At 37.9% G+C, this 24,665-nt stretch overlaps 2 protein-coding genes across 2 annotated transcripts in view; one reads left to right on the forward strand and one right to left on the reverse strand.

Annotated features, from left to right (window-relative positions):
- Nucleotides 1-24,665, forward strand: part of LOC134220093 (synaptogenesis protein syg-1) — a 577,445-nt gene that overhangs the window by 437,445 nt on the left and 115,335 nt on the right. The gene's annotated exons all lie outside the window — the stretch shown is intronic.
- Nucleotides 16,681-23,402, reverse strand: LOC134219195 (uncharacterized). The gene is made up of 3 exons (XM_062697895.1): nt 23,332-23,402; nt 17,590-17,643; nt 16,681-17,479 (listed from the first exon to the last, which is right to left on the reverse strand). Exons 1-3 carry the CDS (start codon nt 23,400-23,402, stop codon nt 16,777-16,779), a joined length of 828 nt encoding a protein of 275 aa, XP_062553879.1. The 3' UTR covers nt 16,681-16,776.

Genomic DNA, 24,665 nt, shown 5'->3' on the forward strand with positions numbered 1-24,665 from the left:
TTCCGGAGGAATTCCTTGATGAAGTTCCGGAAGAATTCCTGGAGGAACTTCCGGAGGAATTCCTGGAGGAACTTCCGGAGGAATTCCTGGAGGAACTTCCGGAGGAACTCCTGGAGGAAGTTCCGGAGGAATTCCTGGAGGAAGTTCCGGAGGAATTCCTGGAGAAACTTGCGGAGGAAATCCTGGAGGAACTTCCGGAGGAATTCCTTGATGAACTTCCGGAGGAATTCCTTGATGAACTTCCGGAGGAATTCCTGGAGGAACTTCCGGAGGAATTCCTGGCGGAACTTCCGGAGGAATTCCTGGAGGAACTTCCGGAGGAACTCCTGGAGGAATTCCTGGAGGAACTTCCGGAGGAATTCCTGGAAGAACTTCCGGAGGAATTGTTTTTGGCCTCCTAAACAAAACTGTAGAAGACGGCAGCTTTCAAATTTTTTCGGATTCCGAAAAATTTGACCCAACGAGCTTTCTCATATACACTAGCGCCGCCAAGCGGACGGTTTTGGCCTCCAGAAAAAAAAAATTAAAGGGTGGCAGCTTTCTAAATCTTACGGATTCCGAAATATTTGACCCAACTAGCTTTCTCATATACACTAGCGCCGCCAAGCGGACAAGTTCCGAAATGTAATGATCTGCGACAGTATGTTTTTGGCCTCCTAAACAAAATTGTAGAAGACGGCAGCTTTCTAAAATTTTCGAATTCCGAAATATTTTTCCCAACTAGCTTTCTCATATACTCTGGCGCCGCCAAGCGAACGAGTTCCGAAATATTATGATCTACGATAGTATGGATCTGACCTCTGGAACAAAATTGTAGAACACGGCAGCTTTCTAAATCCTACGGACTCCGAAATATTTGACCCAACGAGTATTCCCATATACACTAGCGCCACCAAGCGGACGAGTTCCAAAATAATATGATCTGCGACAGTATGGTTTTGGTCTCCTGAACAAATTTGGAGAAGACGGCGGCTTTCTAAATCTTTCGGATTCCGAAATATTTGACCCAACGAGTATTCCCATATACACTAGCGCCACCAAGCGGACGAGTTTTAAAATAATATGATCTGCGACAGTATGGTTTTGGCCTCCTGAACAAATTTGTATAAGGCGGCAGCCTTCTAAATCTTTCGGATTCCGAAATATTCGACCCTAGGAGTATTTGCATATACACTAGCGCCGCCAAGCGGACGAATTCCAAAATAATATGATCTGCGACAGTATGGTTATGGCCTCCTGAACAAATTTGTAGAAGACGGCAGCTTTTTAAATCCGACGGACTCCGAAATATTTGACCCAAAGAGTATTTCCATATACACTAGCGCCACCAAGCGGACGAGTTCCAAAATAATATGATCTGCGACAGTATGGTTATGGCCTCCTGAACAAATTTGTAGAAGACGGCAGCTTTCTAAATCCTACGGACTCCGAAATATTTGACCCAACGAGTATTTCCATATATACTAGCGCCACCAAGCGGACGAGTTCCAAAATAATATGATCTGCGACAGTATGGTTTTGGCCTCCTGAACAAATTTGTAGAAGACGGCGGCTTTCTAAATCTTTCGGATTCCGAAATATTTGACCCAACGAGTATTCCCATATACACTAGCGCCGCCAAGCGGACAAATTCCAAAATAATATGATCTGCGACAGTATGGTTTTGGCCTCCTTTACAAATTTGTAGAAGACGGCGGCTTTCGAAATCTTTCGGATTCCGAAATATTTGACCGACCGAATATTCCCATATACACTAGCGCCGCCAAGCGGACGAGTTCCAAAATATCATGATCTGCGACAGTTTAGTTTTGGCCTCCTGAACAAAATTGTAGAAGACGGCATCTTTCTAAATCTCACGGATTTCGAAGTATCTTACTAATATTAGCATGAACATCAAGCTGGTGAGCACCAACCACGAAATTTGTATGAAAATCACGACTTGCTCCGACGTTTGGAGGTCCACAGAGGTCATTTTTGGTCCGATCGGAGGTCTCAACATCTCAGACAAATCTTGATGGACGGGAAAATTTGTGAGTCCCAAAATTGTTCAAATCGGTTCACTAACGGCTGAGATATAGCGATTTTTCAATAGTGTCTTTCGAGGCATGGTCGTTCGTGTAAGTAAAACCTATCACGGTCGGAGGAGTGTTAACCCGAGAATCAGGAACAAAAACTTTCTCTTTCACTTGAAAGGAAAATCTACTCTATTTAGATGTGTGGAAGAAGGACCCTCATCGCTGGCCACCTCACAACTTTTTAAAATGACACTTGCAGGAAGTCCTTTAACATCTTTTGAAGTACTAGAATGAGCTATTCAAAATCGTTCAACTGCATGGAACGTCAAATCCTTATGTTGAAAAAGTTGCTTCAAATTTGAAATTGAAAAGTATCGTTCAATATTGAGATGCAATGTCACCTTACTTCAGAAAGTTTAAACGATCAAACAAAATCGATCAGACTCATAGCTATTATAGGGAAATAATAAATTGTTGCCATATTTTTAATAACGATAATGATTATTGTAATATACGTGTAATATAGTTATAAAGTTTTACGTTAAATGGCATATGTGTCCCGTACTGTGGGATCTATCTGTAGGGACAATGGGGCTAATATCGGTTTTCATCTTCCATGTCCATATGGTACGTCCATTCTCTTCTGCATAGTCTCCAGTTAGCCTTGGGAAACAATTTCGACTCCCTGGGCATAGTGTATCCATTGTACTAGCCACACAAGATAAATACTCATTACTCATGCAACTATGGCTTTCAACTAATAACTGAAGAAAATGCTAATAACTACTAAGTTGAAAATCAGGCCAAGTTCCAATTGGAATGTAGAGCCATAGAAGAAAAAGAAGAAGTCCATTCTTTTTATTCTATTGTGAAAACGTTTTTCGATAATAATTTTATTGGTAGACAAAGCAGCATACTACTGGATATCTATACAACAGAAGAAATGATTGATATTTCAGTGTTCCTGCTACAATGAATAAAAATACGAACTCCACCTTAGCTTACTCTCAGAATTGATCATATAGTAACTTCAAATAGAAATCAACAGTGATCACAGTGGGGATTGAGATGGGTATGATAAAATATATATGAACTGAATAAGAGGGTGTATACATTGGCCATGAGTGCCACATGTGAGTGAGACAGATGAGCGGAGTTAGCCTTCAATTTTGGGATGTACTTCGCGGTTTTTAATGCTTCCGAGCTACTGCAGACCGAGCAACAGCTAGAGATAGCTGATTCGGATGCCATCTCAATCCCTACAATGACTATTTTACTGTGCTTTTGATTGCCTTATTCTTTAATGGAGGATTTCTATAAATACCATGTATATAACTCATATCGAATGCGTAAAGCAATCTTATAGAACCAAGAATCTTACCTATCACAGGATAGTCTCCCTAGCGGCACAGTTCTGACAGATTTGGTTGCAGCAACTCTTATGTGACTCGATTTGGTCTTATTTGAATCACTTAAACTCTTCTATGACAAGTGTGCTTCTCGGGCTCTTCAAAGTATTTGCTCACAAAAGCCTTAAAGCTTACTAGACAATCACAAAGTCATCAAAATTCCTACAAGCTTTTGAATAATGGGAGTAGTTTTTCTATTATATTAACATGAACTTCTTTAAATATTGGAGTTTTGAACCCTTGTGTATTCTATATTCTGTATTCTATCACAAATAGGTTACCCGAAGAGGATCCTCCGCCAATCGTTCATGTATATTTCATGAAACACGCTGTGAAAGGATTTACAAAATGGGAATGATTCCTCGCGACTTGGTTTTGGGAAGGTTTATTTTTTGTACTCTATCTCTTGGAACGATTTCATTTACTGTAGCCCGCGGTTGGGGATATCCCACGTTTGGGTTGTGTGTGTCACAGCAAGCATGTTTCGGTCATACGGTCGTCAGTAGTGAGCGTCAAAAGCAATAGCAGCTGAAATTTCGCTGGTAGGTGGAGGGTCGTGTCCTGTGTTTTGCTGCTGTGGCGTTCTGCCATGCCACGTATCGCAGACGAAGTGTAACGCTTCCGTATAATAGGTAAGGGATTTTGGACCACGCAAATTTGAATATTCCCTCAGTTATGTACTGTCTGGCACTTTTGCGGGTGTTTTTTTTTTATTTTCGAGAGCTCACGTTGTGCTGATGAAATTTTCGGAGCGAGTTCCTCTACTCGTTTTACGTTCTCAAGGGGTTTCACGGACGTAAAGTCACTTCATCCGGTATGGAATACCCACTTCCACTAAGAGTCAAATTGAATTTTCTGTGTTCCTGAGCAGCAGAGAATAGCTTCAAAATACTCGGCGTATCACATACGTTTTACAATGATCAGTTATTGAAAATTCTTGCATGATAGCTAAATCTACATTGATCTTTAAAACCGTCTTATTGATACTGAAAATGTAGAAGATATCCAAAGTATGGATATAGAACAGGATTATAACATAATTTTGGCAGCTTCAGTTATTTATAACAACCTTTGATATAATTGAGCTATGGCAATTTATTTATATTTTTTTTCTTAACAAAATTGTAACAAAATAAGTTATGATTCAATGCTTGTTATAAATTCAAGTTTTTTTTTCGGGATTTGTTTCCAATAGAGTAACAACAAGAAATTCATTTTTCTCGGTTTGTGGATCATTGTGGGATTGGAAGTCAAACTTTAGGATTGACCAATAGTGCAAGTTTCCAATATAATAACATAACATCATTTAAAAAAATGTGCTATCAGTTTGAACACGCAACTTCACTATCAGCGACTGTAGTTCTACCAAATTTATACACATTAGTATGCATAGTCTTCAAAAAAGCAGCGTATCATATCACGGTACTGTCTAGGATATTTTAAAATGGAAGAATTTCTCGTCTTCCCTGGGCATAAAAATATTCGTGCTTGCCACGAGCTGCCAGAGTTGCTTGATAAAAGTTGCTGGGTGAAACATGGTGACTGAATAATTGCTTGTAAATCGCAGAAATAATCTTATTGAGCAATTATTAACTACGAGGTTTCTAAGCCAATTAACCATCTCTGCATTCGTATATCATGAGGCTAACACGATGATACTTTTATGCCCAGGGAAGTCGAGACAATTTCCCATCCGAAAATTGTCTAGACCGGCACTAAAATCCCGAATACTAAGTTTAAAAGAAGGACACGTTCCAGTTGAAATGTAATGCCATAGAAGAAGAAGAAGAAGAAGAAGAAGTTACATTGTACTTTGCAGATTAGGCACTAATAATATTCATGTTTATTTAAAAATCTCTATCCAGATTGCTATCAGAAATCAAGGTATGTGTAGGGTAACTGTACCAGTTTTGGCCATGTTCCTAATTTGGGCAATGTTTCGCATAACTCCAAAAATAAAGCAATTTCCGAGGGTTTTATTAGCTGTAACGAGAGATATATCCCTTACGCTTCTTCGCTGTGGAAATGATCGATAGTTTTTTGTAAAATATGCATTTTTCAGGGTTGGCCAAATTAGGCACTAAGGTGGCCAAAACCGGTACAATTTCCCTAGTTCTTCATTTCATTCTTAGATCAAAATGTTAGCGTAATTTGAGAGAGGAAGGAAGTGTTGATGCAGTACCTACTTAACGAGATGTCCCCGTCTCATCGACACCCTTCCCTAGTAGCACAGTTCAGATCGATTTGGTTGCAGCAACTCCAATGTGACTGGATTTAGTCTCATATGAGTCACAGTGACTGATATATGACAAGTGTGCTACTTGGGTTTTCATTTTCTAATAATAATTCAAGCTCTATCTGGAATAAGGGCGAATGTCGCAAGAAAGAACTCTCTTCGCCGACTTCCCCTCTGACAAGCAGAGGATTTCTTTGCGGTTTCCCCCCATCAGAACCAAAGAAAACAATGGAAGCTTGCATTCTGAGGTGATAAACCGCAATTAAATCCTCTGCTTGTCACTTTTATTTTAAAAAGGGGTAGTCGACGAAGAGAATCCTCTCTTGCCACATTCGCCCTTTTCCAGATAGAGCTTGAATTGACCGAATTTCAATCACAACGATGAATTCGATAGCGATCACAGCCGCCTTAGATCTGCATCAGTAAACATATCCAGAATTTCAAAGTTTAATATTTTACACTTTACGTAATCCTAGGTCCAATTGACGGTCTCAGATACAACAGTAAACTCAGATTACTGGGGTCGGTAAAATTTTACAGGAAATTCTTCCAATCCACAGCGAATTGTAAATGGCGACTTAGTTTACACTCGAAGAACCACGGACAGCTATCTTATTTTCCGGTGCAGTCAGTAAATCGGATAACACTTTTACGGGGAGCTCGACAAAGTTTGAGTGTTTACTGGCTTTGTCAGTATATATTTACCGACCTTTTTCTTGCTACCGATGGAATTTAAAATTAAAGCTCGATCCATTTAGTATTTGGCCGTTTCTTTCCAATTACTGCGGCGCCTCTGGTGGCCGTACCGAGAAGTAAAATACATCACATCGTTGCGGAAGGTTTGTTTAATTTATGGTGAAAGTTTCATCAGTATAGATGCTCACGTCCAAAAGTTATCGAAAATGGAACGCGATAGATGGGAACAAATTTTGCACACTCACGTTGGAAATCCAACATGGTCAGGAGGAATGATTTCAAAGTATCTAAAATTACCGAAATTGACTGTAAAAACTGTCAAACGTTATCGGGAAACACTATTGCTGGATCGCGTAGATCGAAACAATCGTAGAAGTGAAACATATGACCAGAAACTACACATGAAAGTCTGCAGAGCAGTTCGGAACTCTTTTGGGATTTCCTTGCGTGATTTAGCGAAAAGGTTCATTGCGCCGTACAGCACAGTTCAAATAATCTGTCAGGGCGGAGGTTTCAAGTCGTATGATGTCAGTAAGCGTCCCATCAGGACCCCGAAACAGAACCTGGTTCTAACCATCGCGCAAGAATGCTGGTCGAGCAAGTTCTGACGAAATACAATTGATGTATTTTGATGGGCGATAAAATTAATATTAAAATTGACTTTCAATTCCCGGGACACAAGTTTTACCTTGCCAAACGGAAGGGTAATGCCCCAGGAAAATTCAAATATGTCTATGCAGGCAAGATGGCCCACAAATTGATGGTATGTCAAAGCATCTGCAGTTGTGGAAAGAAAACTAAAATTTTCATCACTGGAGCGACCATAAATGGGCAAATATACAAGGGGGAGTGTCTTCAGAAGCGATGTTTGCCATCCATTCAATCACACGACTGTCCGGAGTTTCTTTGGCCTGACTGAACAAGCTGTCATTATAAAAAGGATGTACCTAATGGAATGGTATAAACCGAATGATAATGGCGTTATTGAAAAAAACTATCAACCCACCAAAATGCCCAAATTTTCGTTCCAACGAAAAATATTAGGCAATTATCATAGGGAAACTTGAGAAATGGTGCAAAACAATCAGAAAACCATCTTATATGGAAAAGTGGTGTGAAAAAATAGCAGATTAAGTTGACCGTTCTACTGTGCAAAAAATAACGAGTGGTATTGAGAGAAAAGTCCGAGAATTCATCCGAAATGCCAATGAATAATTTTTCGATATTTTTTCCTTCAAAGTTTACTAAATTCCCTGTATAATAAAACCTGAACCACCTTTTTATGTACTTTTTTGGCAAAGAAATGTCTAATTTCGTGCGGCCAAATACTAAGTGGATCGAGCTTTACATAAGTATTTTTCATTGCAGTATGTAGTATTTTATTCACAATTAACTGGGCTATCGCTATAATATTTTCTACTTAAAAGTATATTCAGCAAATAAACAATAAGTTTACTGAAACTATTGTAAATTTATGATTTACTGATTAATAACTGTAATTTTTTAACGAACAGCAGAAGCCTGGTTAAGTGTTTCTTTTTTTACATATTCAACGACAAAAAAATCTATATTTTGTCAGCCCAAATAGGAAATAAAACTACCAGAGCCGATGAAGCTAATTCTGATTACATGCCTTAATATATAAATCGCCACTGGTTTTAAAGAAGTCTAGTAGAGTAATTATTCATTTTTTTACATACCAAAAATTTAACTTGGCGTGTTTTGGAGTTAAACACTTTGAACTTTCACTCGTGGCAAGTGCAGAGGTATGTTCGACTTTCAGTGGGCGAGTGATTCCATCTTCATTTCCTCCGCTTACCTACATTGACTTGCATTCTGACGTAGCGGGCGCCAGTGTGACCTAACAAATGAGATCACCAGTACTTATGATGATAGTCCCTAGTCCCAAGCAAAACATCTGTTGGTTCTCTACACAAGAATATCTGATCAGGCCATAATGGAGTAGCAACTACGGACAGTCAATCAAGCTCAAGCTACTATCCATCTACCGGTCAGAATTTCATCTCATCTCCAATGAAATATAGAATAAGAATGCAATACTCCATCGTTTTTTGCTTCAAGTTTTACTATTCATTTTGTTATGATAGGATGAATATGGAAGGTAACTCTTTCGTCCTCATTCTTTTTCATTATTTCAATAAGGTACACCGGGGCAAGTTGAAACGGTTTTTTCAAAGTTGAACTGTGAAGTGCTGTAAAAAAATCATCCTTTGATAAATTTTTAATCCGTTTGCGGTGTTTGATAGTTCAGGCCAAAGATTATTCATAAAAAATAAGCAACCTTACCAAACTTTTTTATAAATATTTTGTATACTGAAAATATTTTTTATATGCATTGTTTCAACTTGCCCCACATATCGGGGCAAGTTGAAACACTGCGCTACATACAGACATAACTTAATTTTGCCGTATTAAAAACAAAATATATGTACTCAGTGAGACTCAAGATCCACGAGGTTGTCAAGGTGACTGTACTGCCAGAATTCGCAAAAGAGTCCCATGTAAATTTTTGACGGTTTTTATTTACTTTCAGGAATTTGTTCAAAATTGTCTCCTGTTTAAGAAAAAATGATAAAATAGAAATTTGAAAATCAAATCCCATTTGTGTTGTCTCATCTTGATATTTACTCTCATAAAAGAAATATTCCAGATTTTGATACTCTTTTACACAAAAATAAACTGAAATATGGGACTCTTATGCGAAAAAGGGCAGTATACAACAAAGTCACAAACGTAATTTTCAGGGACCAAATTCTAGAGATCGCACCACGCAGAAAATTTATCCACGCAAAAAAAAGCGTTCCCGAATTCGTGAACCAGCAAAAATACAACGTGATTTTATTCATGGATTCGGGAACACCAGTCACGTTTTCCAGAACGTTCCAGAAAACGTGACTGTGTTCCCGAATCCGTGGCTGTTGTTCACGAAAAAATACACCGTGGACTTGTTAGTTCACGAATTCATGAACGCTTTTTTTGCGTGCAGATTGATTACGTCCTACTGGTGACCACTCGGATTACTTTTCAGGATGGTTCATTAGTTGGTTCACTTGAATTGTGTGCCTAATTAATTCGGTTATGGCTTCTCCATAAATTCACATTAATTAACCAGCGTATCTCTCATAAACTCCTCGATTAGAAAAAGAGGGGACTGGGGAAGTGAATGGTGGAGTTACTGAAATGTTTACATGCTCTATGTTTTATATTTTTGAGTGCCAAAGTTGATTAAGAATCTTAAAACTGGACCATGCAGTTTAACCATGACCGTTTTCATCTTACTCATTAGTAAAGATTGTAGGAGGGCATTCATGACGGGATGGGCGGAAATTTATTAAATTTATTTTCAGAAGTTTGGACCTTTTCATAAATTTTTGTTCTCTGAATGTATTTACGGACCATGTTGAATTCTGAAAAAAATTACTTTAAATTACGAGAGTAATGTTTTGAATCGTTGTTTCAACTTGCCCCACACCACGCATTTCTATTTGCCCCGATAGGTTAAAAATGCGGATCAATTTTAAACGACCATATTTCAAAAATTAAAATGGGTTTTCCATCGATTTTTCATAATCATTATGCTTATTCAACATTGGATGATTGCCTACCATGCAAATTTGATGAAAAAACTATTCCAGACATCATTTTGAGACCTGTTTCATTGGCACGTCAAATAGTTGGTTTAGATTTTGCAAAGGGTGGAAAATAAACAATGGCAGGAATTGCTTCTAGTAGCTGCAATCTGCCGGGAATGGCAGTCAGAAGGTGCGCTTAGGGGAGTAGTTTGTTGAAAAAAATAATCAAGACATTCGGTCATTTCAGATCTAAATTACAGCTTCTAAATTACAGCTAAGGCAGGCATTTTCGTCTTTTCGTCATAGTCTCGAAAACCAATAAAAGAGACACTTTTTACCAAACTCATTCTTACAAAATCATAAGCATTGGACTCGAGCAGGTTTCCGAGAACATGTTGTTAGAATCGGAGCTGTCCATGTGGCCAGAGTTATCCCCGGGCCAATGGGTAAAATGAGGTCAAAGTGGTCATTTTTTGGGACAATAATGAGGTTAGTCGAATGAAACGAAATAATTTTCCTCAATTTCACTCAAAATAAGCACACTGTGGCTGTCTAAAAAATATGTTTTTTATTTACTTTTTTTTATAATTATAAATGTATGATAAAAATATAATACATATGTTTATTCTGCCGTTTTTCGGCTACAAAACATTTTTTGTCCTACATATCATTTGGCAACTCCTTCAACTACTACCGTTTTGACTCAATTCCCGAACATGACTCATATTCCGAACACTCGCTTTTGGACGGCCATTTTAGCTTTATTCGCGTAAATCTTTCCATAGGATATTGAATTTGTTTGTAACCTTGATCCTTCGTACATAAAACCGGTGGAGAATTTAGTTAAAATGTGCAAAAACGCCAGTGTTCGGAATGTTCGGGATTTGAGTCAAAACGGTACACCAGTTGCAGTTGCAGCGACGTTGCTACCTGCTGATCAGCGGACATCAAAAATTCAATATTTGTCAATAAACTTCCTTTTTTTATTATGTTAAAAAATTAAAAATTGGCAACGTTTTGAATAAAAATCAGGGTTTCGGACGCAAAAAAATTAACATAAAGGTTTAACCGGAAAGCCATTGTTTTAGATAAAGAAAAACGATGACGTAGGTACGATGATAGAAAAATGGTGTAGAATTCAAAAAATCAAACCGCGTTCAAATCGGACGAACCCAACGGGCAACTAACTCTAAACTTTCGATAGTATCCAGGAATACTAACAAATACTAGCGAAAAACTACTCCGTATCTATGGTAAATTGATCGAAGAGCCCTGGTTGCGAAAATAAGAAACACAACGGCACTCAGTCAATACAGTCCATCCAGTTTTATTCAACACACGATATCTGTCTTCTTTAAATCTTAAAAAATCGCTGAACAACCATTTCTATTACTAATACTTTTTGAGTAATCCTTGAGGCCCACGTTTCGGTTTGTTGGCATTAGAAATATGAAATCCAATTTGAAAGTTTTCTAGAATCTGTAGAAGGTAGAAATAAGGTGTTTCCAATACGGGGAAGCACTGTGTTTCATCAACTAACTGACAAACGCCATAACAACCGAACTAGCAACCGTTTCCTTGTTTGACGAAAAACATGAATATTAGGAATATCACGAAATACTAATGCGGGACAATGAGTAATATTATCGCAATGTGTAGAATGCGACGAATTGGACGAACCGTTTCTGAGTTAAAATTGGCCGTCAACTTCTGCTCGAAGCTCGAAACGCTTCGACACTGCTTTACTTTTCGGCCTATAACTTTGGAACGAATGGGTAGAGTTTACGAAAAAGCAGACACTCATAGGGAAGAAAAATGTCAAAATGTTAACCACTCTACGACTCAAGTGTTTACTTCATTTCATGCTAGAAACTAAAACTGTATAAGTATGCCAACGGAAGTTTGAAAGAAATCTTGATGGTATTAAAGAGACATTTAAAATTCAAATTTCTATTCAATTCCAATGAAGCTTTCGAATTCAAACTTCAGCATATGTGATGCAATGCACAATGTTTTTATCACTACGTAATCTCATGCAAAAGCACTCTAAAAGATAGCACCCCTCAAAATTCTTCTTTTTATGGCGTAGCTCTGTCTGTTAGTTCGAGTACGATTTCCTCCCGACGATAGTCTGTTCGCACTAGATATGATACATTATTCAGCACGGAAGCTTTAATGTAGTCATGGTGGGCCTCTGTAGCAATGCCAACATGTGGATATGCATATTTTGGACCAGCATGAATGTCTGAAAGCACTCACGAGGCGCAGGATAAATTAAGGCGGTGGAAGAATGGTCGGGGTGTTGAACGTTGCAGTGTAGCAAAAAAAGCGGGTGCCGGCTCCTTCGTGGAAATGCCTTCCACCGAGATTTGGCGCTCCTGTTCCATTTTCATCCATTTTCCGAAGGAACCACTACACAAAATTACGTTAACAGTCAGTGAAAGAAAAACAGCATCATGCCCCGCCACTGCTTGCCAAGTACGTGGGCTTTAGTCCTGTTTGGAGCCGTCCAAGTGTCGAGAGACAGGCAGACGGGAATCCGACTCGAGAAGTGATACTTGTTCTTACTTGAGTCAACACTGGCAAAGCCGATGCGCATAACAAGGGCTTCATTTTTATTTGAAATTTATTCATCGGCACGTGATCGAACAAGAGTGTCTGATGTAAAATCGTTACCTGGAATAAAATATCGCATTCAGAGGAATGGCTAACGGGGTTGATTCCTGTGCCCTTGAGAATCCATGGAGTGAAAATAGCTCCAGGCTATGCCTGTTAGTCGAAACAGTTTTACTAGGAGCACCGAACATTCTTCAACTGAATGTTTCCTCCGAGGCACGCGGAACTGATTTCGTAGAATTTATGAATGGAGTCAATGTCCATAATCGCGAATACTAGAAGACTTGATGGGCTATTACTTGCGCCAGACAAACAAAACGGTATTTATTTTTGTTATCAATGGAAATTCAGCGACGTTCAAATCTTTTACTGTAAATACCAACACACAGGTATTAGAAATTTCAATGAGTAAGCTGGAATTCAATAGGGTAAACTATCCAATAGTGATAAATGATCCGTTGTTAAACAAATCATTATGCAAAACTAAAATTATAACTCCAACTATTGGTCCAGTGTTCCAATAATTGCGGTATTTTTTAATCTGCGTTCCTATAGTTGCGAATCCCATTGTTTCCTCACGGTACTCGCATTTATAGAAACACTACCGCAACTATTGGTGCAAAGACAAAAAAAAAGTATCAAAGTATTACGAGGATATTTACCGATTTAGAGGAGCTAGCAAACATGTTTTGGCTCGGTTCGGGTACGGACAGATTAACTAATGGTTTGACAATATGGGTTGATGCGTTTGATTTGTAAATTTTGAATATACTATACTACCGCAACTGTAGGAACATCCACGACTATCGGATCTTTTAGCCTACATTATTATTATTCGAATCAATTTCAATTTAAAATAGCTGCAAGTATGATTTAATTTTACGTGCATAATAAATATTGCATAATTTCAAAATATTTTTAGTTGTATAGATGAAGTTGCCATTCATCAACATAACTGAATATAATGCAATATAAATTATCGCACTACGTCCTAATCTCATATACGAGATGGAGAGAAGATTTACGTGAGCAACAACCCCTTTTTCCCGTATCCAACCTCTATTAATGAATCGCATTCCAACCCATTGACTTAATGTTTTGTACATCACAATAAATTGTGATGCCAACTAGGGTAAACGGTCCGATAACTGTGGGTGTACCAATGTTGCGGTAGTGTATTTTCCGTAGAAACTACAGATTGAACGCAGCAAGCTGCTACGTTGATCGATTTATTGACAAATCATAACATATTTCTAACAAATCATTAATAAAAGACGTGAAATTCGATCGAAACCGGTAAATATATTGTGCCTTGCAACAAAATAACAACTCTCGTGATCATTTTCCAAGGTTCTCATAGATGTGTAAAATTTATCCGCAGTACAAGTAGCACGTGCTATCAAAGCACTCATCGCTAGAATCCACCACGTGGCAGCCAAATTTTCAAATTAGTAGCAATTTCAAAGTAGCTATTTTTCTAAAGTTACATATGTTATTTCTTAGGCGCTTATTTTTCGTTGCTTATTTTTTGTTATTTGATGACCTTTGCACTAATAGTCGCGGTTTTTTATTGTGTTATATATTTTTTATTATCCTCCTCCTCTGATCTTTTGGAGACCAGTAGGACATAATTTTAATTAAATATTTAGAACGGCCTATTTCGTGAAAAATATTGAATTTGTTTGTTTATTGCTAATAATGATTTATTTGTGAAAATTTTGTATTTTCCTCAATGGAATTTCTTTATGTTTGAAGTTATTGATTCAAATTCTCTTATGTTCTTGGATACTTTGCATTATTTAGGAAAATTTTATATTTATTTATTGCTTCTAACTTAAATTCTTTATTGGAGGTTTGCTAATTATCTATGGACAATTTCTATTTTTAGTGGGAGTTTTAGTAAATGGCAGCGTTCAACTGACAATACGGATATTCACCAACAACACCATATGTGAGAAAGATTTTCACTGAGATATCAATGCTTTAGCTGCTGGATGCATTTGACAGTTTGTGACAGCGATTATCTGGATGCAGTTGACGTGACATTTCTTCCTCTTCGCAAGTCCCGTCCTAAGATTTTTTACAAACTATATTCAAAAAACTATATTTGACAATATAGTCCACTTCGGGAATCCCCATATATTAGGTAACAGGTAGCACATTCACACCATCTTGCGTCACAAAAGGTGACTAACGCCTGAAAACGATAGCCAAAGCGGTAAGTGTAGAGATGTCGCTAATTAATGGATTACTTCGATTAATCGATTAATTCTTGTGATAATCGATTAATTTTTAAATCGGTTTCTACACAACGATTAATCGATTCAATAATGGACAGAGCAATCGATTTGCTACTAATCGAATAATCGTGATTTTACGACATCTCTAGGTAAGTGATGAACTTCCTCTATTGAAAAAAAAATTACTAAAATGAAGATCTAAAAAAATATCCAAGGCGTGTGATAATTTCAACAATTACTCTAATTTTACAATATTTGAAAATTCGAATTATATTTTTCAAAATTTTATTTTCAAACTCAGATATTAGAATGAGTCATGGGATGATTTCTAGCATATTATTTTGACATGTTATACTACATACTCTTCACTACAGCTTTTGCCTTTTGTGACACCGTGGCGCTACTGCGTTGTCTTTTCAAATCAACAAGAGTGGACTATAGACTATAGTAGACTCGGAAACTACTGAACCGATCGGATTGAAAATTTATATGCAGAGGTTTTTGGTGCCGGGGAAGGTTCTTAAGATGTTCAAGACCCCTCCCCATTTTATTATACAGATTCATGTTTTCCATAATATTCTGTCAAATGTCGCACACAAGAATCAAGGCCGTCCGAACTGGTCTGGGACATGTATTATGATTTATGAAATCAAAGACATGCCTAAGTGTATCCATTAGAATATATAGGAGAGATTGTTTACAAACCAATTTCTAAATGGCAGTGGCCATAATAGTGCGAAAACATGATTTTTCGGCCAAGTGTCGTTTTCTATTTCCATGAACAAAAATCTATATACATAAAAATGAATTTCTGTCTGTCTGACCCTTATAGACTCGAAAACTACTGAACCGATCGGCGTGAAAATTTGTATACAGAGGTTTTTGGGGCCGGGGAAGGTTCTTAAGATGGTTTGAGACCCCTCCCTTCTTTGGAAAGGGGAGCTCCCATACAAATGAACCAGCAATTTCTGCATAACTCAAGAACTAATCAAACAATAAATCAATTTTAAAACGAAACAAAGTTCGTCGGGTCTGCTAGTCAAAAATAAAACCAAAAACAAATTAGAAATTTGAAACGTAAGAATTGCAATTATAGAAAAAGATCTTTTTAAAGAATCTACAATTTTCCTTTGGAAGAGTAATAAAATTTCCACAAATAAATTAATATTAGCAATAGACAATTACAAAATCTTCTACGAGTAATTTTTTTTTATAAAAAAAAATAAATTTTCCGCAAAACATATTCAGGAGCAAAAAAAAGTAAAGAAATTTCCATGAAAAAATTGAAAAAAGTAACAAAATTGATTATTTTTTTAAAAACAAGAAGCGCTTTTAAAAAATGGTAAATTTTGACAAAAAATGTTCACTTCATTGCTTTTTCATATTTTTCAAGGACCTCTCCTTATTTTTTTTTGTTGCTCCTAATTGTTTTTGTATGGAAAAGGTTTTATTTTTTGTGGAGAATATATTTAGGCCGATACAAATATGTAAAAACAATTATGCCTTTCCCCTCGGATTTTTTTTTCCCAAAAATAATATTTTTATTTCTATTTTGTAAGCCCCTGGCTGCTCAATGGGAAAATTGTGGTTTGGGAACCTCGAGCACGGGGTCGCTTATTTTGAATTGCAACGTCACAAACCCTTGCAACACTCCTTCGCCACTCACCTGTCAGAAGTTGGATTCTGTATATCAGTTGTCACTTTCGAGTTCTGAGGCTGAGTTCCAGCAACCAAAGTGGACACGATCAAGGTGGAACTTATTTTCTTACAGCGGACCAGATGGCTTAAGGTCTGGATCCCTCGTTTAAGGTAAAAATCGCAAAATATTCAAAAGTGTATACCATACATGGAAGTGAGTCTTCGAATAAGGCCAACTACCAATTACATTGCTTACATCCTATTTATTGACCCTCGCAGAGGAATAATCAAAAGAGAGGTGGAATGACATTTTTAGGTGTACTTGCGGTTTGATTACAGCTGTTCACGTTGGCTAGCTTTCGATGACGTCGTTGGAGGGCCCTCGTTTGGTCGATGTTCTTCGGCGGTAGTTCCATCCGGCGTTTGGGACCGATGAGTCCAGCAGCTCCCAATGCATTGGCTCCCTTGAGCGGCTTTGGACGTCCGACGGCCGGCTGGTATGGCGATGGACGGATGATCACCAGGCGATCGGTTGATCCGGAATGGCCACGGGTGGTTTGTGGCTGGATGATTTTGGCACGGGACGGCTTGGCTCCCTTGAGCTGCTTCGAGCGTCCGGCGGCTGGTCGGAATGGTGGCCACGTGTGGGTTGGCTGGAGGTATTCGATGCGAGAAGGACGACTTGGCTCCCTTGAGCGGCTTCGTGCGTCCGGCGGCTGGCCGGAATGGTGGCCTCGTGAGGGTTGGCTGGCTGAATTCGGTACGACGATTTGGCTCCGGATTATCGTTCCGGCCGGAAATGTCTCCGAGTCCACTAAGGTGGCCGAAGATGCGATACAGCGATTGATGGTCGTCTCTAAGCCGAGTCACGTGTCTGTCCGAGCTGTCAATATTACCAAGATGGCGTAAAAATAACCATTCCTTCACGATTGCTGCCTTCTGATCCTCTATGCCACCCAAAATGGCGGTCTGTAGAGTACTGCGTAGAACGGAACCACTCCGAGCGGTCGAAATAAAAAGAAAAGGCCCAATGGACCTGCACAAGAGTAATTAGTACACCCATTATGTCATATTTTGCCACACTCTCTGTCCCTTTTTACCGCACAAGTACTCATTCACCTCGATTATTGTAAATAAATGAATTACCTTTTCTTGTAGTTTGCCGTCTTTTTTTTATAACCTCTTAGTGGATTTATTTTTCTCAAGGCCCATTATTTCTATCAATATAACCACATGGTTAGATTTAGCTAAATTACCACAAAGCAGAGTCTATTATATATAGAGTTACGCAAAGAGTGAAGCCAAATCTACCTATTGAACTGTCAAACCGTCTACCTATCGAGCAAAGTAAACAAATGCTTGTTGGTAAGGCGGAAGTATTGTTATCGCCTAATGATTATTATGGCGAATTAAAACGCATGAATTGAAATGTATTAGATTTGTTCTAGGAACAGCTTCAAAAAACTTCAATACACCCCCCAATAAAGTAGCAACAAGAAACTCACTGCCGTGAATCGCATATTTGTCCCATATGAATAGGAAACTCAGCAAAGATGGGACAGGTATGCGATTCACGGCAGCTCACGTGTTTGCACTCTGTGGGTGACTTGGTTATCGAATAAAAAAGCTTTAGCAGTGAACACTCCTGTGAAGTCACTTTAAGGGTTGAACAAAAATGAAAGTTGCAAACAGAATAACAAGAAGATCGTTCAGAATAAGTGTAAGAAGATCCTCTTTGCGCAACTCTATATAATAGACTCTGCTTCAAAGTAAACGGACAGCTCTGCGCATTTTTTCTGACAACTGAGGATGCGGCCACCAGTGAGGCTGTCAGTTTGAATTAATAGGGTGGACCATGGAATTAGGTTCTCACTAGCAGGGGTGACGTTTAAGGTGGTTATACAACAAAGCCACAAATTGGCCATCTTGGAAATCACGTGCTTTTTCTAGTGATTTTTCGAGAGCACGAAGTGAAAGAACCACAACGCCCATGGGGATGAAACATCCGTAGATCGTTTGCTTACTCATGCTAAACAATCGACTTTAATTTCAGCATTGTACAAAAATTATTACGCTAGATTTGAACTTTTGATGTTACGAGTAGAAAACCTTGTGGTGAATTTGAAATTCACCACATGGCTTGATTGTATAATCACCTTTAAGAAGGAAAGTTGTAGAGGAGCCACAAAATTACAAATTTGGGACCAACGGTTACAATTTTTAGTGGGAGTTTTAGTAAATGGCAGCGTTCAACTGACAATACGGATATTCACCAACAACACCATATGTGAGAAAGATTTTCACTGAGATATCAATGCTTTTAGCTGCTGGATGCATTTGACAGTTTGTGACAGCGATTATCTGGATGCAGTTGACGTGACATTTCTTCCTCTTCGCAAGTCCCGTCCTAAGATTTTTACAAACTATATTCAAAAACTATATTTGACAATATAGTCCACTTCGGGAATCCCCATATATTAGGCAACAGGTAGCACATTCACACCATCTTGCGTCACAAAAGGTGACTAACGCCTGAAAACGATAGCCAAAGCGGTAAGTGTAGAGATGTCGCTAATTAATGGATTACTTCGATTAATCGATTAATTCTTGTGATAATCGATTAATTTTTAAATCGGTTTCTACACAACGATTAATCGATTCAATAATGGACAAGAATTGAGAGCAATAGATTAGTTACTAATCGAATAATCGGGATTTTACGACATCTCTAGGTAAGTGATGAACTTCCTCTATTGAAATTTTTTTTACTAAAATGAAGATCTAAAAAAAATAGCCAAGGCATGTGATAATTTCAAAAATTATTCTAATTTTACAATATTTGAAAATTCGAATTAAATTTCTCAAAATTTTATTTTCAAACTCAGATATTAAAATGGGTCATGGAATGATTTCTAGCATATTATTTTGACATGTTATACTACATACTCTTCACTACAGTTTTTGCCTTTTGTGACACCGTGGCGCTACTGCGTTGTCTTTTCAAATCAACAAGAGTGGACTATAGACTAAAGTAGACTCGGAAACTACTGAATCGATCAGATTGAAAATTTATATGCAGAGGTTTTTGGTGCCGGGGAAGGTTCTTAAGATGTTCAAGACCCCTCCCCATTTTGAAAAGGGGGGGCTCCTATACAAAAGAAACACCAACTTCTTCATAACTCGAGAATTAATCAAGCAAATGGAACCAAATGTGGCATGTGGAGGTTTTGAAAGGGAAGTTATGTTTCTGTGATGGTTCGAAACCCCTTTCCCTTCTGGAAAAGGGGGCTCCCATACAAATGAAACAGAAATTTCTGCATAACTTGAGTACTAATCAGAGAATAAATCAATTTTGGGCGAAACGAAGTTCGTCGGGTTTTCTAGTAGAGTATATCTGCTATAACACTACATTCTGATACAACCGCCTTTATTTAACTTTTGATGAACGAAAAAATAAAACTCATTTTTCTTGTTCCAGATTTGCTGAATTAACTAATTATGGTGCTATCAAAATGAGCGGTACTAGGAATCCGTTGAGAGCTTAATAAATATATTCGCATGATTGCTTTTTATAACGCCCCTTAAATGTCTCAATATAATATTGCTTTTTTACCGCCACTCAGCATTGTGACGACATGGGAGTAGTCAGTGCTGGTCATTAATGATCAGCCATTCCAAGACAATGCTCTAATTATGACACCAGTATCCGACCCGGCTAATGTTCATTTTATGTGAATGAGCAATAATCAGCAGTATAACATGCAGGCGCATTATCGCCTCAATCAAAGCGTTCCGAGCGGACGGTCGTTTGGGTTGACAGAGAATCAACGAAGGCTGGTGCCGGCTCCTAGATTTTGTACCATGCATGAGCTATCTTTTAGAAGAGGAAACTCATAGAAAAAATACACAAAACTGCAAAGAACATCACACCCACCACAGCACATATGCTGACGATGTTTATAATATTACTATCTCTCGTATGCATCCTTCTTCTGGTGGTGGGTCCTGTATATATGTACATATTCATGTTTGATGAAGCTGTTGATGGTGATGTTGATGATACTTATGATAAAAATCCTTTCGCCTTTTGCTATTCATGTTTTGCACCATTCATGAATCTCATGGCAAGCTCACCACCGGGGCTCTTCACCAGGTTATATCGAATGTGTAGTGTACATATTCATTCGCACTTCAGTCGTGTCTGAAGCTCGCCGTTTCTATCTTTATGTCAGAGTTTTCCGAGAATGTGGGGAAAAATGCAATGAAAAATATATATCATGGCAAATCTGTCAAAAGGATGAAAACGAATCTCGGTGCTATTCGTCAGAAGTGAGTGCAGTGATGACATTCATTCGAAATGAACAATCTTCTCAGTATATGAAAACAACAAGGATAGATTAGCAACCCTATAACCAGAGACCGGCGGAGTGAAAAACTGTCGAAATGGCAACGTATGAAAATGCATGAAATCTTGAAAATAATACTGGCAGCACTTGAACTTTTTGCTTGCTTCTTATGGATGCAAAAAGTAAACAAGTCGAAATGGAACCGCTTTTGACGGTTCGATTGGAAACAAGATGGCGTCTTCGCCGATCTCTTATTCTAGTATTTCTAGGATAGATAGCATAACAAAATCGAGCTTGTACGTCTAATTGTGTACCTAGGAGTCGCACTCGGTACCGTTGGCTTATAACGCAAACGTGTATGACAACTACGCTACCGGATCCTCATTTCTGTGCCTGGTGTATATATGTACTGTCGTCTTTCCGGTGACGCTTCTGTAACTCTAAATTATTGAACCCATTGATGAAAAAGAGAGAATTTAGTTCCATGCAATTCTTTACATCTAAAAAAACCCTAATTTTTAAGAGAGCTGTAAATTTGCTACATAAAATGAATCCTAATTGCAAATATTAATTGCATTTATATTATTCTCGGGTAATTATCAAATTCCTGTTGTACTTGGATCATTTAATGGACTAATCACTTGCAAAACTTTACCTTATGCTCAAAGAAAGAAGATTACCCGAATGTCAAGTTTTTCCAATTATTCGAAACATTTTATATTATGCAATTAATTATGGAGGAGTTCATTGGATGCAGCCTACACCAAGGGCTCCGAATGATGTCCCACTCTTATCCACAATCCATACGCTTCATTGCTTTCCAAAAGGCGTAGCAGGGAACAGGTCCGAAAAAGTTTTTGGAATGTTCTATTACAATCTTCCATAGTTCGTTCGGTGTTAATTAAAAACTTTGCTCCCTACCATTGGATTAATATGAGAGGCAAGCACAGTGATACACTACGCCCAAGAAGTCGAGAAAGTTTTTCACTCGAAAAGATACTTGACCGATCCTTAGGCACTAGGAAGTTTTCATAGATCAGCGGTTGGACTGTAAAATTAATTCATGAAAGATGATGACGTGATGTATTGAACAAACCTTAACGAACCATTCCAATTTTTTAAAACATTTTCGAATTATTTTAAAAACTTTACTAGAACGAACTTTGTTATTGTTTGAATATGTTATTCATGCTCTAGCAATTTTGCATATGTACAGTGATCAGTAATTTTTATAAATAATTGTATGAAAATCTAGTAATCACTTTATGGATGAATGTACTGTTCTCATAGCGATATGACCTATTCAGTTTTTCTGGGGTATTGTTGATATTGCATATAGTGGATCGATAATAAAAATTGGAAATTATTCCAATATTTCAAGAAATTCGGTACACGGGAACAATTCTAAATTTATTTCGAAAAACCCTATATTTTTGCATAATTACGCTTACTTTCGACGTAACTGCAAAAGAGTGAATTTAAAAAAAATATATGCAAAATTAAAACCCAATTGGGCATTATTTGACGAGTTAAGGGATGAACAGAATAGAAACGTACGCAAACGTATCTATTCTGCTCAGCTCTTTAATACTATCTCATTTCATTTATTTATATAATGTTTTTATTATAATAATCAAGATTAAAAGCTGATCTATATTAGCAACTAGTCGACCCGGCAGACGTTGGCCTGCATAGTAGGCGAAAATACGGGTTGTGAATTGCCCATGCGAAATGTCCATACAAATCTTTATTTTAGTTTCTCACGATTTTCTCAACTTTACTCATGATTTTCGCATGAGGAAACATCATATAAACCCGTCGGAAACGATGACGAACATATCTGTTGAAGGAATGAAGAAAATCCATTCAGCCATTTTCGAGTTATGCGGATACGACCATTTCATTTTTATTATATAGAGGATATACTAGAGAACATGTGCATCGTTTCTCCAAAGTGTATTATACCTAATAAAAAGCATGGAATGAATTGCATATACTCACTACAGCGAAAAATACTTAAACCGATAAAGCAATATTTTCGTGAATCCTAAGTATTACCAAAGATAAACCATAAGACACTCAAGTATTGAAACAGCAATCAACTTAAGTACCATACAAATCGCTTGAATGTGCTCAACTAATCGATTTACTCAACAAAATTGTTTCGCTTTCATCGACAACTAAAATGCAAATTTAAAATCTTCTATTGTTCCAACTTGTATGATGGTGACGCAAGTATAAACTCTCTTTAATAGCTCCCTGCTAAGCGTGGAAACATCTCGGGGAATAATTAACATAAATATATCGAATTGTAAAAGTTGTTCTCCTGAAAGTGTTCCATTCTCGCATTTAACCATTTTTCTCACATTAGGAAATCCATTTCCTTCGCCTTTTATTCCTTCTCTTGTCATATAGGGTAAAGGATGTATTTTGGACCACCCTTACGGGGGCCCTTATTTTGGACCACCAAGAGCAATTTGCACTCAGTGGTCCAAAATATGAGCCGTCGAACTGGTGGTCCAAAATACCTCCCTTACCCTACTTTTCCGCCGAGTCGTGCACTGGTTTAGCATGGTGAAATGCGGAAAAGGAAAGTTTCATCGAGTGCGCCATTTCGCAATTCCCTCGGAAAACGGAAGGCACGGTGTGGTACCAACATGCACCCTTCCACGACCAACATCCCGAAGCATTTTCCACTTATTCGTGGCAGTTCTAGTTTTTCAATTGCCATACACTCGTGCGGTGCCTTTGGAGTTGCTCTGAAAAGCAATTCACTTAGTGGGAATGATACGGTGCCTTGAAACTTTTTTTCAGAAGATTCCAACCCTTATGCTTTTCTTGCAAAAGAATAAAACAAGTCCTATTATTTTGTCGATAATATTGTCTAAATTATAGGTAGGGGAAGAGGCTCCAAAACGCCCCCCCGATGCAAAACGCCTTTTGTGGTTTCCCTCATATTTACCGTCATTAAGATGTCCGTAACAAAAATAGATCTAAAATTATGTAGGATAGGCGAGGAAAGTTTAAAAATAGTGCATGGAAAGGTCGGAAAAACCGAAAATTTCCACATTTTGAAGAAACATCTAACATTTTGGCGAGGCAAAACGCCCTAGTGGCAAAGTACTTGCGTCTCCACGCACTATCCATACCAGAATGCTGATTCGCCGACGCGTGGTTCTTTGTTCCCTAGGAGCTGCCAGCTAAAATGCGTTTTGCCTCATGAGTTTTCCGGCAACAGAATAGGGACACGGCAGGTATTTCCGTCCATCGTCGTAGGGGCTAAAACCAACGAAAGCAACGTACATTTGCTAGAACTCCACTATAGCAGAACGTTTCTCCTGAGCTTACGATATGGTACGTATGAGTTTTACAGAAAAGCGTCTCTTTTATTGGTTTTCAAGGCTATTACGAACAGACGAAAATACCTGCCGTGTCCCTATCACCACCTTTTTTCAAATGTGAAAATTATCAATATGATTGAGATTTTTGACAATTTTTGAATGGCATCAACTACCTATCTTGTTTAATTGATGCATAATGTAAAAATACCCATGAATACTATTCATTGAATTCATTGAATAGTGTTACAAATAAGACAATAGAACAGTGTTTGCTTAGCCAGGGCATATTGCCCCCCCCCCCCCCCCTTCCCCTAAAATCATGAAACGAAAATTTGCTAAAAGATCCAAATGTCCAAAAGTCGTTTATCCAACAAATCAACTTCAATCTTATTTTTATTTTATCAAATCATAATGAATAATTTCGTATACACTTTCTGAATAAAATAACGTAGATGCTGTAGATATTAAGTTTTTTTTTGTTTCAAAATGATACACACTTTGTTTTTTTAGTTGCGAGTTCTTTTATCTATTATAT

This window comes from Armigeres subalbatus, chromosome 3 (assembly GCF_024139115.2).
Source record: "Armigeres subalbatus isolate Guangzhou_Male chromosome 3, GZ_Asu_2, whole genome shotgun sequence".
Taxonomy (NCBI): Eukaryota; Metazoa; Arthropoda; class Insecta; order Diptera; family Culicidae; genus Armigeres; species Armigeres subalbatus.